This window comes from Platalea leucorodia (genome assembly GCF_965183815.1).
Source record: "Platalea leucorodia genome assembly, chromosome: 4".
Taxonomy (NCBI): domain Eukaryota; kingdom Metazoa; phylum Chordata; class Aves; order Pelecaniformes; family Threskiornithidae; genus Platalea; species Platalea leucorodia.
This window is the reverse complement of record NC_138826.1, coordinates 16882809-16899740: the sequence shown is the minus strand read 5'-3', so window position 1 is coordinate 16899740 and position 16932 is coordinate 16882809. Positions and strand designations below refer to the sequence as shown.

The 16932-nt window shown below is 49.3% G+C and overlaps 1 protein-coding gene across 1 annotated transcript in view; it reads left to right on the top strand.

Annotated features, from left to right (window-relative positions):
* HPSE2 (heparanase 2 (inactive)) overlaps nucleotides 1-16932 on the top strand; it is a gene marked incomplete at its 5' end in the record, with an annotated part of 113159 nt that overhangs the window by 66589 nt on the left and 29638 nt on the right. The window contains 2 exons of the mRNA XM_082308873.1: nucleotides 7084-7257; nucleotides 7848-8019. Coding sequence (XP_082164999.1) covers nucleotides 7084-7257; nucleotides 7848-8019 — 346 coding nt within the window. The remainder of the gene's footprint in view (nucleotides 1-7083; nucleotides 7258-7847; nucleotides 8020-16932) is intronic.

Here is a 16932-nt window from a genome sequence, read left to right as displayed (position 1 = left end):
CTCGGTGGGATGAGCTGCCTCCACCACGGCCAGCGGTGCAGGCGCTGCAGAGTAGCAAGGATGCTGATGAGCTGTACCCGTGTTTTCTCTGGAACAGTTTCCATGGCTCAAGCCCAGTGATCTGGGTTGGCCAACAAGACGCGCAAGAGCAGGTGGTGCTCACCGTCTTATTTTCTCTTGCTCTGTTCTTCTGCTCTGCTCAAACCTGTAGCCTTCTCCATTTCCCTCTGAAACTTTAGAAGATACTGGATTCATCCCAATCCAAAGGGGAAAATGTCTTAAGTTATGCAGCAGAAGAAAGCAGCTTTCTTAGCTGTAATGTGATCTTGGTTCCTTCCCAGGCACCAGGCTGGAACAGAGGGTTTGGAAATTGCCCCTCTGGCCATTATCTGAGCTTTACAGCATTTGGAGATTGAACCCAGATCCCACATCTCTTCTGAAGCTCTATGTCAATTTACACTTGTTCCTAGAAACCATTACTGTCCTGTGAGCTCTTTACCACACGAGGATTGAAAACAGAGCTATTCTGTTCATTTGAGCTTTTTTTTTTGCATTAAGGCAGAGCTCAGGGCTCATTCCTTTTTCTCACCATCTGAGGATTAAGCCCAATGCTCACTGTTATCTGACCTCGATACCATTTACACACTGAACCCAATGCCTATGGCTTTTATCTGAGCCCTTACAGCATTTGGAAGTGGGCCATGCCCCTTGTCTGGTATCAAAAGCATTATATTAATTTGGGATTCATTCCACAAAATGAGGCTGTCAGCCAGACTCCTTAGCAATTGGATATTGAACCCAGACCTCGTGGTTGTCTTCCAAGTTATATGCCAGCAGGGAACTCAGCCCACAATCCATGGCTGCCGGCCAAGCTCCTTATTGGCGAGAGATTGACACCAAGCCCCCAGACTGCTATTTCTGTACGGTGGTGTTAAGGACTAAACCTAGCTCACGTGGTCAGCATAATCACCTCTGCATTGGCAGTGAAATGAAAAATCTAGTTAAAGACTTGAATGAATATTGAGGGTTGATGTTCAGCTGCTTAAAGACCAGGGATGATGACAACAATTCCCTTGGAACAAGGCCCCCTCGATACTCCGGAGGGAATAGCCCCAGATCCCCCATCTGTCATCCAGCTGGATATAAAATCCAGGTTCTCATTAACACACAGTGCGCAGCATTTCTTTACTGGCTGGCAGCATTAAAAACAGTTCCTCCAACTTTCAGGTATTCTTCAGATGGGATTAAACTAGATCCCTTTTCTATAGCACCATTAGTCTTTGCCAAAGCACTTCTTGTCACTCAGAGCAGACCTCCAACGCTGCACCTTGCCTTGGGAAGTGCTTCCCGTGTGCAGCACGCTCCCAGCCTTTGCTCCCCCATAGAGCAACAGGGAAGCCTGGGAGGTAAATGAGAGCAAGGGATGGCTCTGCACACCTCCATCCTCTTTGGGGGAAATTGGGAGCCTGACCAGGAGCATTTCAGGTGAAAAGTGTGTCTGAGGCAAGCAAACTTTTCCCTCCTGCCAGTAATTTTGCCTGGGAATTCTTCAGCATCTTTACACGGTGTGGTTTTACTGCATAGCAAAATTCTTCAGAAGACTGAATTAAAACCAAACAGCTTCCCAGCTGGGATGGTCATCATTAGAATGCAATTTCCAGCAACTGTGTGGGTTTCTTGGTAGCCTCGAAATCTTTAAAATTCTCTTTAAGCAGCAACTTTGAAGGAATGGCTTAGCATGCAGCTAGAATAGGAAAATCTTCCCATGATCCAGTGGATCAAGCTGGATGTTACAGTGCATATGGACAGTGCGGGATGTCCCTTTTCCTCTGAACTTGCAGTGATGATGAAGGCTACTCTTTGGTGCTCTAACTGTGCAAATTGTGGGTGGGGGGTTCTGGTTTCCCTGTCTGAAACCCTACCGTGACTGGGGATGGAATCCATGGGAAGATTTCAAGCCAGTTTTGCAGACCTGTCCCATGGGTCTGGAGTTACTCTGATTGCTTGTTGCATATCTTCTGATTCATGTTTATTTGCTAAGAAAACATTAAGTCCTTGACACACACATGTGGTTTTATGAGGATTTTCAGCCCAAGAGAGCCAGTGCAAAGGGGATTCAGCTGACTATGGTGGCAATTTGTTTGTAAATAAATTTTCCATGTACCCACTTGTTCTTCTATAAGTGGGAATACCTTTCTTTTTCCATTCATTGCTCTCAACAGCCATCTTACTCATCTCTTGTCTGAACACTCTGTACCGCCCTTTCTGCCCCCTCCCTGTAAAGCTCTCTTTGGGCTTCTCTTTGCCAGGTCTTTCCTAACCTATTCCCTCCGCTGTCTCCTGCAGGGTGCTTGAGGGGCAGGGGATGCTGCTGGCTTCGGTGCTGGCACCAGGAGCTGTTTGCAGGGAGATTCCAGGCATTGCTTAGAATTTATGGGGAATGCAGAGTCAAGCAATACCTGTGATTAGTGGAAATCATTATTTCTAGAACTGCATTTCTTTGCTTTATCAACAGAAGGGTTCATCGGTTGTGCATTTGCTTGGTCTCCCAGCTAGCCTGCGGATTTGGGGAGTGCGGTGTGTGCTGCCCGCTCCATGGTCAGCTCTTGCCCTGTCCTCCTTGGCACCGGCACACGGTGTACGCGTAAGAGATGGACGTGGTGAATGGTGGGGATAGAGGGAGAACAAGCTCTTCTTTCCTGTCCTCCTGGTTGACTTCCCAGAGTTACGAAAGCCCCTGGCATGCCGTGCCATGCCCCGCCACCCCTCAGCCCACTGGCTGATCTCAGCCTCCGTCTCAGCATGCACATGAATTTCAACTCTTCGTGCTAAACCCTGCCAAAGCAAAATTCCTGAAGCAGAATAAAAAATATGGAAGACTTTCAAACCCAGAGAGTATTGAACTGTCCCTCTTACCAAATGGCAGTCAATACTGTGTTCTTTGTAAAGTCTCTCGTATAAGGTTTAATTCAGTAACTGCAACTGGAAAGTCTTTCCAACTATTTTAAACTGTCAGAGACATTTTAATGTGCCTCAGATTTTGTGTTGGCATGCCACAGAGTTAAGTGGCATCCATCTTTCAGGGAACTTTAAAATTTAGCCTCATATAAAAAGGAGAAAAATGGGAAAGAAGCCCAAAGGACGTACTTGTCCCATGAATACCACCACCATTTGTGGCCTCACAGACACCTTTTCCTGCATTTTGAAATTGTCTGTCTCCCTCTGTGCAGGGCGAGAGATCCATGCAAACAGCCAAAATCTTTAATTCCTGTGCAGAGCTTCAGCTGAGGGCAGGATTGCAAGCAGATCTTCACTGGCGGCCACCCAGCCATGCATTGTCAGGCAGCAATCACTCTCCAGATGCGTCCAAGCCTCTGCAACCAAGGATGTAAAAGGCTGAGAAAGCCCAAATATCTCCTGATTTCTTTTTTGTGCCAGGACCATGGGGCCTCTGTCTCTGCATACTGGCTGCTGTTAGTCCCAAACCCACCGAGGTGCCCATCCCCACTGAAACCTGCCGGCACAGCACTGCCGCTGGGCACGAGGGAACGGAGCACGGAGCTTTGCTGCCTTGGTTAGCCTCGCTCCAACTACGCGAGCATTAGTAAGTGGCAGAAGCTGACTCTCAACATCCTTGTACTTTTTTTTTGTTTTCATCTCTTTTTTTGCTTTATTCTTTCTCCCTGAGCTCAGTGGCTCATGAGCGCTGAGCGTGTGCATCTCTGCACTGGACAGAGGGGGAGAAGGGGCAGGGAGAATGTCTTATAAAACCAGTTCTGCTCTATCAAGATTCATTCTGGTACAAAAATGGTTTTTTCTATTGAAATGCTTTGTAAAAGCCTTGCCTAATGATCTGTTAGCTGGGGAAAGGTTAAATTCCTGGAAGATTTTCCGTGTTTGATGAAGAAAAAGCAGTGCAATTATCCAGAATTCAAAGTGAGTTTTAGCCAGCTGTTAATAATAGTGCGATTCTTCATGTTCTCATTACTCAGAAGTAACGTGGCCATCCCTAGTCATGGCAGTAAAATATTTATAGCATTCTCTTTTGGCCCTGTTTGTACTTATGGAGGGCTGGACATCACTCGAGGTCTTCTAAATATGCTTCTTTTTGTGCTTTAGCCACCCATGACAGTACTCTTCTCATCTAACCACAGCTGTCTGCAACAGAGATGTCCAGTTTAAGGCAGTCACCTCAGGAGGGGTCAGATGTGCCCTTTAACCACTAACAGTTGGGCATCTTGTGCAAACTGGTAATCAAGGCTCTGCTGGAGTCACTGGAGAGACTGGTGCGTCCAGATTCACCATCCTTAGAGAGCTGCCAAGGATAAAGGAGATAAATGGGCTTGATACCCAAGATACTCTTGACACCAAGAGTGCCCATATTAACAATCTGTTTTGATACAGAGATAGGTTTATTAGTAGTTTTCTGCTCTTTGCAGCCTCGTTGCAGTCTGCAGGTTGGTTTGTGTGCTGGGAGACCACTGGAAACGTTCAGGAGCAACCACCAGACATCTGTGTGTTTCTCCTACTTCTCTCCCCAATTGCTGATGTTTCCAGCTTGGAAAGGCATGGCAGAACATGAAATACACGTGGCATCTCTGTGTGCAGGCGCACGGAAACAAAATAAGTGTCATGGGGAAAATATAATTTCACAGTGGCAGGCCCTGCACTGGGGTAAACAGATGGCTTGTTTCCTCCGGTGGATGCATGGAAAATCAATTCCCAGTCCTCTGCAGAGGCTCCTAAACATGAACCAAATCCCCTCCTGTAGTACTTAAGAACTACAACGGTTTTGCACCAGCAAAAAGGTTTCATTTCTAACAGGGGAACTGCAGGTAACACCTTTTTGCTATCTTCATGTTGTCATTTAGGTGTCTATCTTATCCTCTTTATAGGAGTCTCATTTCAAGTGCAGCTTTTTGCCTGCAGGTATGAAGTAAATGAGTATTAAGTAACTGTATCTGTCTCTAATTCACCAAACATCCAGAAAAACAGCTAGTGTGCCTAAACCAGTGGGATGAATACATTAGATTAATTCAGCTACTTTTCACTCAAACAACCAGTAGCATTTAGAAAAATGTTGTGAAAGGGATTAGGAATTTCTTTTCCACATTTTTCCTTTCTTCTCCTTTCCATGACTTTGCTGTGTTCCATTAAACGTTAGCTATTCAGTTAGTTTATTTCCTTGACCCTCCTTAAAACATTGCTTTTAAAATAAGTTTATTCTTCTCAGAGCTGAGTCTGCATTCACCGAGGCTTTCAGTGACCAGGAAAGGTGACGGAATAAACGCAGACATACAGGCTGTGAGCAGCTTATCCCAACCGGAGCGAGCAGCTCCTGGCTGTCACCGTCTCGCACCTTGGCCCAGCAGTGTAGGCACAGGGAATCTCAGAGCATCGCCCCTGGGCTTAGAGCAATTCCCTGAGCATGCGGTCGCCTCCTCTCCATCCCCTTCAGCTCCCTTGGCCGTGGTGGTACATGCTAGCATGTGGGTGCCATAGCAAGTCTGATGTATGTATCCTCCACACCTTTCTACTTTTCTTTATTGGAAATGTGCAAAGAGACCCAGAGCAGGCTGCCTGGGCTCTTCAGTTTAACAGCAAATTACTGGTAGCTGCTCTCGGTGTGCATATTTCTCACTGCAGTTCAGTCTAGATCAGGGTTACCTCACTTTCTGGAGAGAACATCATGTGCAGTCATGCCAAAATCCTTAAAAACCATCAAGGTATAAGACCTAAATGGCTGCTTTGCTGCCCGCAAACCCTACTCTCCTGTCAGTAGATTGCTTCAGTGTGATTTGTTCTTGACACATTCCTGTGGCTGTTGATCATCTCCTTATATTTTGTAAGTGCTGACAAGCAGCTTGATTATTTGTCCAAGTATTTTTCTGGGACCTGAAGCCGGTCTGCCTACTCTGTAATTCCCCAGCGCCTCCTTCCCCTCTTCTGAAAGCGGAGCCCTCGGTCTGCCCTCCCCAGCCCGCTGGAACCTCCCCATCGGCTCCTCACACTTAAGCGGTTGCATCTCCAGGGCTGCTTCAGGAAGCTCGCCGAGGGCCCTGGGATGCAGTTCAACAGGCAGGGATGATTGAAAACACCATCGTTACCTAATTGTCCTCTAACCAAATCTCCTCTTGCTGTCTCATGAGGAGTTATCCTGTTAACACTGCCATTAGCTTCATCAGACATTTGATTGCTTTTGAGTTTTTAGGGAAGATTGAAGCAAAAAAATGCATTAAGCGGTTTGGCTTTCCCAGCAGCGCCCTGTGCTAATGTCTCTCCTCACTGAACAGTGGGTCAGCTCTTTGGTCTCTACTTCTGCTGCTGGCCGGTGCCCCGCTGCTCATCAAGGCCACAGCACAGCAGGGGAGATGCCAGCTGGGGAGCTTTGGGGCCAGCAGGTAGGACAAGAATCCCGCAAAGACCCCAGCACCCCAGGAGGGCCACCCCAGCAGCAGAGCCTGGCCCTGCTGTCACCAGGCGGGGAGCCCTCCTCTGTCCCCAGGCTCAAGAGGTGGCACGAAGCTCCTCTCTGTGTGCGGAGCAGAGGTTAGCTGGGTGCGTGGTGCCCGCCTTGGAGGTTCTGCTTGATTATTGCTGGGGTTTGGTTACTGCACAGGGGCTGTGGGAGCAGAGAGCAGGTTGTGGTGGCGTGCAGGAGAGGTGGCCGTGAGCTGAGAGCCCTCGGTGGTGATTTCCTCCTGTGCTCCCCAGGCACTGGAAGGATCTGTTCTGAAAGAGATGCAAGGCAGGATAAGCACAGAAAAGGCTGAACTTTCCTTGCCAAGAGCAGATGAAAAGAGATGTTATAAAGTCACTTGTCTCTGGTAACATGGCCCCTAGCTCTGACACAGTGGTGGAGGGCATCCAAGTTTCATGCTGGAAGGAGATGAGCCCACACCTGGAATCCTATCCCTGTTTCAAAGGTCAGGTGCATTTCTGCGGTTACAGATGTCACAGGGATGGCATTTGACCCTGGCTCATCCTACACAGAAGTCAAGATCTGATGGACAGCAGGATCATTTGAACCTCTCTGGAACCAGCTTTCATTTGAATTACAAGCTGTTTTTTGTTTCTTCCCAGCCAGGTCTCTAGACAAACTCTATAACTTTGCTGACTGCTCTGGCCTTCATCTGATCTTTGCACTGAATGCTTTGCGCCGAAATCCCAACAACTCCTGGAACAGCTCCAATGCCCTCAGCCTGCTGAAGTACAGTGCCAGCAAGAAGTACAACATCTCCTGGGAGCTGGGCAATGGTGAGTGTGGGAACAGGAGGGCCACGGGAACAGAGCTTACTGTAGCAGAAAGGTATTCCCCTTTGGAAGAGGATATTTGCAAATCCCAGGGTGTTTTGCTAATGTAGGTTCAGAGGGATTTAAAGGCCCTTGCTATAAGGCAGCATCATCTCTAAGACAGACCTGGCATGTGTTTGCACCTTAGCTGGATGTTTCTATCAGTTGGTATTAAACAACACGTGAAATGCTTTGCCCTGGCTGCTAGGTACAGCTGGTCCTGGGGTGGGCAAACCAGCAGCTGTATGGACTTGTATGGTGGCTGCAGTGCCAGGGGAAGTGGGGAACCCTACAGGGACAGGAGCATGACACCAAGGTGCGGGTCCTTCACGCAGCACACAGCAAAAGGGACGTGGGAGGAGATGCTGGCACAGGAGAGCGAGTGATGGCCCTCATCCACGTCTCAGAGGCTCCTTCTGCTGCTCCGCAGAGCGGGCAGGCAGCTCTGCGGAGCTCAAGCTGTGCGACAGCGTGTGAGCTGTGTGTCTCTCTCCGGAAGCACAGATGAAGGAGCAGAGCTGGCAAGCCTTGCTTGTCTATTTTTATTTTCCCAGAGCCCAATAACTATCGGACCCTGATCGGCCGCTCGGTGAACGGCAGCCAGCTGGGGAAGGACTACATCCAGCTGAGAAGCCTGCTGCAGCTTATCCGCACTTATTCCAGAGCAAACCTCTATGGGCCAAACATTGGGAGGCCCAGAAAGAATGTCATCGCTCTCCTGGAAGGGTAAGTGATGTTGCTTTGATCAAGAAGAGATCAGAAACCCCTCCTGAGACTGATGCTCTTTGCAACAGGTAGACTTGCTCTTTGGCTTCCCGATGTCCAACAGCTGCCAGGATAGCGAGGCTCTGTGCAGCTCAGCCACCGCAGTACCAGGGGCTTACGAACATGGTCATCTGTGCTGCTGAACTTCTGCAGAGGTCCCTGGTGGGATTTTGGGCTGGGCTGATTAACGGTCTCCCAAGTATTCCCAGCATTTCCCAATTACAGGCAGACGGAGGTGCCCACCTTGTTGGAATACGAAGATAACGCCGTGGTGCAGATGCAGGCTGCTGCATGCCTGTGGGCTGCAGGGCCAGGAGGTGGGTCCTGGCACCACTTATCAGCGTAGATGTTGTCTCAGAGTCCTCCTGGACAAATTGCTTTGCTCTTTCCCTTTGGTGGCTTCTTCCCCTGTGCTTTCTCCATCTGTGCAGAGGAAGAACCTGTAGCAACTTTCTTCACTGGCCAAGCCCTCTGCTCCCTCCTAGGGGAATTGGCATGTCTCTAGTTTGTGGAAGCCAGAGGTGGAGAAGGAATGGTGACAGTGAGGGACGCAGACACCTGGAGGTGACATTGGACAGTTACAGGAACCAGGGAGGTGTGGGAGCCTGCTGGCAGCAGGAGTTGGGACTGTGCGTCTTGAAGACCTTGCAGCAGAGGGGAAATTCCCTGCAGGACTGTAAACAGAAACTCCAGTGCAGAGGGCTGGGCAGGGGGAGGTGTGGAAGGGACTCTGCTGGGAGCAAAGCTGGGTCTAGCATTCATTAACATCTGCATGAATGATCTGGCAGAAACAATAAACAGCACACTGATGCAGTCCCTGGCGGGGCGGGGAGGGAGCCAGGGCCAGATTCTCAGCTTTGCTGCAGCAGCACAAAGAGACCATAAAGCTGGTGGAACCAGCTGCGACGCCAGCATCCCTCCCGCTGATGAAAGCGGGGGAGCAGCCTCTGCGCCCACACCACGTCTGCCGCTGATGCCGCATGGGCGCATCGCTCACTGGAGCCCAGCATTCAGTATGGCACGGGGGGAGTTAGTTACAAAATGTTGTAGTAGCCTTGATCAGCAGGAAATCTATTAGCGCCGGGAGGAGCGGGCTGAGTAAGAAAAACAACAGGGATGAGAGCCAAGAAGCTCTTAGAGAAAGGGAAGTCCTACTGCTCCGTTTGCCCTTCGTGCACCGCAGCCGGGTCCCAGGGAAGAGGGGTTGGAAGAGCTGAGTTGCACGGCCAGGGTGGTCCAGCAGCTCTGCATTGCTGGAGCCACGCTTTGACTGACGGCAACCCTGGGAGCGAGGCTGTAGCATACCATCTGCTGGAGAGGGTGAAAGAAACACCATCTCGAATGAAAGGAAAGGAAGGTAAGAGCTTGGGTTTGAGCAGCCCTGGTGACGGGGTGGGGGGGCCTCTCCAGACCCCCACATTCGTCTGAAAGAGCTGTAATGAGCATGCCTGCTCTCTAAGCTATATGCAGTTTCTCTTCTGCCATCCCTACCTGCCAGGGTGACACTGGTCCACAGGCACTCAAAGTGGTTTCTCTCTCCCATGGAGAAACCTTGTGTCCTGCACTCTAAACCCTGGTTTCTGCAGCTCATGGTGAGCAGCACGTGCCTGCATGGCCTTACAGCCCACTGGGTCCTGTGAGACAAGAGCTGCTTGTCTTTCCACATAAAGACCCCATTATTACCAGGCAGGGCGTAAAGAGGAGGAACAAGTCTGATTACACAAAGACAAAGGGCTAAACGCTCATGTGCAGTATTTGGAAATGGAGTTACAAAAGGACAAACAAACAAACCCCAGTGCCTAAGCTGCTTGACAGTGTGAGCTTTATTCCCAGCAGCTCCCTGAGGTCTCTTCAGTACTCTTGGATAGTGCTACCAAGAGCTCTGCCTTCTGCAGGAGCATCACAGAACTGGTCAACGGGACGTGGCTCAGCATGTGCCTGGGGCTGTCACAGCCAGGACATGCCTCTGGGGACTCTGAATGAGCACAACACAGTCAGCAAGCAGGAGAGAGGAGAAGGAATTTAGGAAGGTGCTCTCAATGGCAAGCCTGCTGTCTGCCTTGCTAGACCGCCATGAGTGGTCTGCGTAGTACTCGCAGTAGGGTGAAGGCTCCAGAGAAAATAAAGTGTGTGCAGTTAATAGTCCTAATGATGTGAAATCTTCAGAGTTTTGCTCTTATTTTAAAAAACGTGATGAACAGCAGAAGTCAACCAGATAGGAAGTCAAGTGGAAGATTATGACTCAAGTGTTAAGTAAGGCTGGAGGGGAGAGAAGAGACACCACAGAGCAGAAGTCAGGATGGGTGGATTAGTCTGCCAGGCAAGCAGTGCCCTATTACACAAAGTGAGGAAGGGGATTTGGGGGCGGAATAATGGAAATGAGCTGAAGTGGGAAAGGAGAACTCAGAGAGGCCCAGGGAGTGTGATCTCCGGCAGTAGAAGCTGGAGTTAGATGTTCTGCAGGGAAAGCCTCTAGAATTACCTGAGGTGCTGAATAGTCTCGTTAGAATAGTCTTGTTGTGAAGTATTACCTAAAATTACATTTTCCTGTTGCATGCTCTGTGTTCCAAACACTGTAGTCTATTGTTTAACCGTTATCTCAAGCAACCAAGCTAAACTTATTCTTTATGTTTAAACCTTGTCCTGCAATAATCGTAGCGTTGACATGAACTGGGCATTGCACTCTGCTGTGCACTGGGCTCTGTCTATCTCAATGGTGGGAGATGGACACCTCCAGGGCCATTCTGACCCAATCCTAGGGCCTGTCCTCCAGGACAGGGTGGGACTGAACCCCTCCTGGGGTGCCACCTTTCTCTGGGGCCTGCTAGACAGGCTATATGATGAGCGCAGATCAGGCACCTGAAGGTTTGCAGCATGTAGGGGTGTGTGCATGCTGTCCCACTGCAAAGGCTGTCCTTAGGCAGGTGACACTGAGCTGTGCTGGGTGAAACCTATGCACTTTCTGATGATGGAGGTAGGATATGGTGAGGGGAGGAGAGCCCTGCCTGAAATGCAGGAGCACGGGCTTTGCACGCCCTTTGCTGCTGAGTTATTCCTCCTGAGCTCTTGCACCACACTGCACCGTGCAATGGCTCAGAGCAGCCACAGAGCGTATCAGTGTCGCTCTGGGCTAGCAAGTCCTGGAGACTGGACCAGGACCACTACTGCTGATGTAAGCACGGGCTCTGCAGTGATGGAGCATTGCTCCGATGGCTGGGGCCTGCTGTGCGGGAGGCTAGAAATGGTGTCTTGTGAATGCACAGGTGCAAGAGGGAATTTCTCCAGACACAACCAACAGTTGAGTTTGATGAGGTGTTAATTAGACCTTTCATGCAGCCTGAGCTGTTGGAGAGCAGACCACGTCAGCTACCTACTGCGTCTGCAGGTACAGGAATCCCAGAACTGCTCAGAATTTGCTTGGGGAAAAAATTGTGAGATTCTAAGGAATTAACATAGATTTTAACAGCAGATCAGGAATCAGACACAAAGGTTAAGGCATGACTGAATCACACATTCAGTGCTGGAAGAGAAGAAACACAAGGGAAAGCTCTTAGGAAGAAGGGATGCTAACACGTGTTAAAGCTCAGGACATTTGGTACAAAACTTAGGCCAGCACGTCTGGGCAGATTTGGCTAGGGGCTCTCATGACCTGTTGTTCCTTGGCTGGTGTAGCCTAGTTTTTGCCACTGGACACTCACAAGCATCGAGGTGTTACCTCCACCATGGCAGGAGCTGCAGTGGCAGGAGGATAAGGGCTGGATAAGTGTCCGTGCTAAGCTGGCTGTTGTTGATGCTCTGTGGCCACTTTGGGTCCTGAGCGCGCTGAAGTCACTAGAGAAGTGAAAATCTTTCTTGTATGGAGCTACAGCCTTTCCCTGCCTCCTCATCCCCAGCTCTCAGAGCCACCAGACCTGCTGCCTCCTTGGCTTTCTGTCTGCCCTCTTTCCAGCCTCCTTGGCCCCTTCTTGCTGCTGCTGTCACCGTTGAACTTCCACCCTCTGATCACAGAGCCACAGCACCTCCAGCCCCATGGCAGCAGCAGGCAAGGAAGCTCCCACATGTCAGTGAAACCTGCTACCTCCTACTCCTGGTTTGTAGCACCTGTGGAGAGTTAGCCACCCGTCTGGGGCACTTTTACTCCTTTTGGTGATGATGTCATTCTACAGCTCTCTGAAAGGAGCCCATAAAGGTGAGAAAGCATGTTTGTCAGTGGTGGTGGAGCCCTTCCTCCCTGATAGCTGTGGACATGGCAGGGTCGGGAAGGGGCATGGTTAAAACCTGTCCCAGTCCTCAACCCTGCTCCGTGCATTCACAAATCAACCCCAAGCCCAGGTTCCCGTGTTGGTGCTGATGTGGTAGCAGAGGTGCTAGCTTGTAGCTCATGAAATGGCACAGGCTGTACACTTGGGGTCCAACACAACCAGAGGCCAAAGCAAAATCAAGGTGCTAAAAATGGGAGAGTCTTTGGTAGTATTTTTATGATGACTGCCCATGCCTTGTATCCATGCCATTACGAGGGCGAAGAGGGCTGTGGCTGTCTGAGCAGGGCAGCACACATCAGTTGGTCCAGGCATTGCTTTTTATCCGCAATTTGTTCTGGAGTGGCAGTCAAAGACAGTGTCTGGACAGAGCTTGTTTGCTTAAATTCAAGTAGGGAAGAGAAACAAGGAGAGCCTGGAGTAGACACTATCTGGCAGAGGGAAGGACTCTGGGTGGGTTTCAGGAAGAAATGTAGGTATTTGTCCTGTCCTCTTGCTGACAAGGACTTCTGCCATGTTTGACACAGGCAATTTGCAAGCACTGCATTTTTAGAAGCTCTGTTTTGGCTGTTTGACTTTACTTAAAAAGTACATCCTTGCTGTATTGGTCTAAGGCTCTTCAGCAATGCCACAGAGGCAAGCATGTCTCAATCAGCAGAGCCAGAAGCTTCACCCTTATGCAAGCTACCACAAGGCTGGTGGCACAGACTGTACCAGGACACTGAATAGGTCCAGAGCAAGAACTTTGTGCAAAAAATCAAGCCACAACGCAAGCAGCATTAAAGTAATGATACAAAGGGAGGAGGAGGTCACTGCAGTATGAACTCAAGCTCTGGTAGCATTGAACTTATGAGTGAATCCATTCATAAATACATTGAAATGAGGTGTGAAGGATGTGATGAGGCATTTTGTGGTTGGTTATGTAGCAGGGTCAAGGATCTGAGATATAAGCAAAGGATTTAGCTATTGCTCTTTTAGGAGGAAAGGGTTAAGATACTTGTTGCTGAAACTTGATCTGGATGGCTGGAATGCCAAAATCACAGTCACCTGTATAGGAAGAACAAAATGGGTAAGAAAAGACAGATGAGATTATGCCACTGTATAAGTACACAGTGTACCTTCATCCTGATTGCTATCTACAATCTTAGTCATTTCATCTCAGAAACGATGTAATAGAACCAGGAGGGTTACAGGGAGAGGAGCCGAGGACATGCAGAGGTGTGTGATGTCTTCACGTGAGAAGAGATTAAATAGGCTATGCCTCTTCACCTTGGAAGACAGACAGCTCAGAAGGAATGTTATCGGGGCCCATGAGCCTGTGAATGGGGTGTTTTTTCCACAGTGCCGAAAGAAGTTTGGAAGGAAGCTTTGGAAAGAAGAAGGAAGCTTTTTCACATGGTATGCGATGGCATTGTAGAAGTCATTGTCACAGGGTATTGTGGAGGCCAGAGTGTGTGTTCAGAAAGGGACTGGACAAATCAATGGTGGGAAAAAGCATCAGTGGTAATGCAACGTCATGGTCCAAATGCAACCTCAGAGTCCCTGGAGTGCAAATTACCAAGGCTGGGTGAGGCAGTTTGGGACATAAAGCCCTCTTTGCTAGAAGGCTTGTGCAGCCCTACTGTAGATCGGGTTGGTTGAAGAAAGGTGGTGCTGAGCAGAGAGAGAATACAATATAGCAGCAGATTTATACATGGTCCCCACCAGGCTCTGCTCCACACAGTGAAATCCCTGTCTGAAATCTGGCGCTGCAGGTCAAAGTCTTTGCAGCGGGTGGCATGAGTTGGGTCTAGTAACTGTCTCTGCTGCTGCAGGTATTTGATTGTGCTACTGGAACCTGAAGAAGTTAGTAAGTGAAGCCTGTGCCTTAGCCCCCCTCACCAACCAATTCAGACACAAGATAAAGCTATTTCTACCCGTCACTGTTGGCTCAAAGGGCAAAGATCTATCACCCAGCTCTAGGGATCCACCATGGCACCACAGGCAGGCCAGTGGTGCTCCTACATTTGGGACTTGGGGGGGTCAGTTTGCTTTTGTGCTACTCCAGGGAGTTACAGGTGAAATAACCCGTGTTTGTGAAGTCTAGCACCCAGGAGTCAGACGATGATGTTAAACCACCTGGGAGCCTGTGTGATGGTAACTTGTCTCCTTGTGCAGCTGCATTCTTTGTTACAGGATCACTTTATTATTTGAAGGATGACAATCTGCAATTACCTGCATGGGAAAGAGATTTCCAAATGCAGATGGCTCTTTAATGTGTCAGGAATAAGCCTAGGAAGTTCCAGTGGCTGGAAGCTGAAGCCAGACACATTCAGATGAGAAATAACATACTTGGAGGCTAATTAACCATGGGAGCAATTTACTTAGGGTTGCAGTAGGTGCTCAATGACTGGCAAGCATTGAATCAGGACAGGAGATCTGTTTCAGAGACGTGCCCACACTCAAGCAAAAGTTGCGGTCCTGGGAGCTGTGGCTAGGGGACGTGCTCTGGGAAAGGTCAGATTCCAGAGGTGGTTTCACAATATAGAGTTGTGGTGTCAGTACCGTCTTGTGGTGTTGCAGCTCTCCTGCCTCCCTCTCCCACAGCTCGCTCCTAACCTCTGAGGTGCTGTCCCATGTTATGCCAGTATTACCATTTCTGGGGCAGAGCTGTGAACTGTTTGGGTGACTGATCAATGTTAAATTACATTGTTCTCAGTGCTTAATTCCCCTGGGTGGTGGATAGGGGATCCCTCTCTGGAGGGTGCACCGGATAAAATTGAAGAAGGTGCCGCGAACCAACGCAGCCTAAGGCCACCTTGACAGAAAAACCACTGGCCCTCCAAGTCATGGGGGTTGGGCAGGAGGCCAACTACCTCCTCCCGGAAAAAAAAAAATAAAAAAAAGTTACAGAAACGACGAGCATCAACTTTCAAAAAAAAAATGAAATGGTGGAGATGAAGAAAATCAGTAATGAAATGAGGAGGAGGAGATGGAACTGGATCGGTCATGTCTTGGGAAAAAACCAACAGAAGACTGCGCTGTGGCCCTTGGGACTCCAGAGCACGCAGCCGCAGACCGATCGAAGTGGAAGAATGATGTTTGCGCCTTGTGTGCCTCCTGGCACTGAGAGAATTCAGATTCAGATTCAGTGCTTAATTAAAAGCAAGCTTGGGCCTCAGTTCTAGCTCAACACAGGCCCCACCAGTAGTAATGCTGGCATGGGGTGCTGGCTCACAGGCAGCTGCAAGGGTAAGGAGATGGATATATCCAAGCTCAGTGACTTTGTCTAATCCTCAGTATCATGGATTCCCTGCCTGAGGCTCCTGTTCCTCCACGGGCCTCTGACATGTTCTGTTTTCCCACCTAGAGATGCTGCCCCAGCAGATTTTGAGGTCTTTTATATTTGCCCAGGTTTCTGATATGTGGAAGTCCAGCCAGGGTGGGCGTGCCCTGGGGCTGCCACCCATCTGAATTACGGGGCGTTGCTACAGTAGTTGCCCACATTGCCTGCACGGCATGGGCCCAGCTTGTCCCACTGCTCCAGGGCGGGGATTTACCGCACATGTGCTGCGTGGTCGATTGGTGCTTGCAGAGAAAGGCCAATGTGTAAGAAAATGGCAGATTTACTGCGCCGGCCCAGCCCATCTGTGCAGCACATGTGCAGGGATCTGAGCCCTCCCGGAAGCGTCTGGTTTGCTCTGCCTGCGCCGCGCTGCACACACGGACATCGCGCAGTCCAGGAAATCCCAGATAAAAATGTGCCAGCACTGGTCATTTGGACCATATGGATCTTCACGGGCCTCAAAATCTGTGGTCTGAGCAGCACAGGTGCTACAGGAATAAAGGGATTAGTAACATCTGTATTCCTAAGCCGAGGATATTCGGATACCTGTGCATCACTGCATCTCCACCTGCCCTGGGCTTTCATCTCTTGCTCATGCAGTACCACTTGTTGGCTGTTGAGCTGCTCTAGGTTCCCTTTGGAGGGTAGAGACTGTTGCCCAAGTCATCTGGGATGTTCCAGGCACAACTCCACCATTAAGGCAGGACTTGAAGTTTTACCAGGAACTTTTGAACTTCATCCTGCAAAAAACTCAATAAAAGGAAAAATAAAGGAAAAGGAAAGAAAAACAAGCATAGAAAGCAAAATTTGAGCTAGATATGCATCTTTTATGGTAAAATTTGAAAATTACCAGAACTAACTGATTTATTTCACTCTTATGGAGACAGAAGAGAAATGCTAAGCAAGTCAGGGCCTTTTACTTTTGGTCTGTACTGCACTGCCTGAGTGATGCCTGTGTCCTAGAACAAAGTTTTCTCAGGAGCTTTTTAACAACAGGTCAATTAGCTTCCCAGAGACCTGGGAGATGGGACAGACGGATGTCCTGCTTCTGCTGCTCCAGGGATGCTGGAGGTTATACTGAGCATTTGCTTTGCTTTTCAGTCCCTGCTCAAAGTCTGCTGTAGCGGCTGTGTTTGCAGCAGGGCTGTAGGCACTGTGGAAGTGGCAAGGAAAACCAGAGAGCTTCTTCCTCGAAGCTCGGTCTGCTCAGGGTTTTGGACTGCGAGTGGAGAGTGCCAAGCTGAGCCTGAAGAGGTGATTTAGTAAAGTCCAGGATGGCTTATTTTGCAG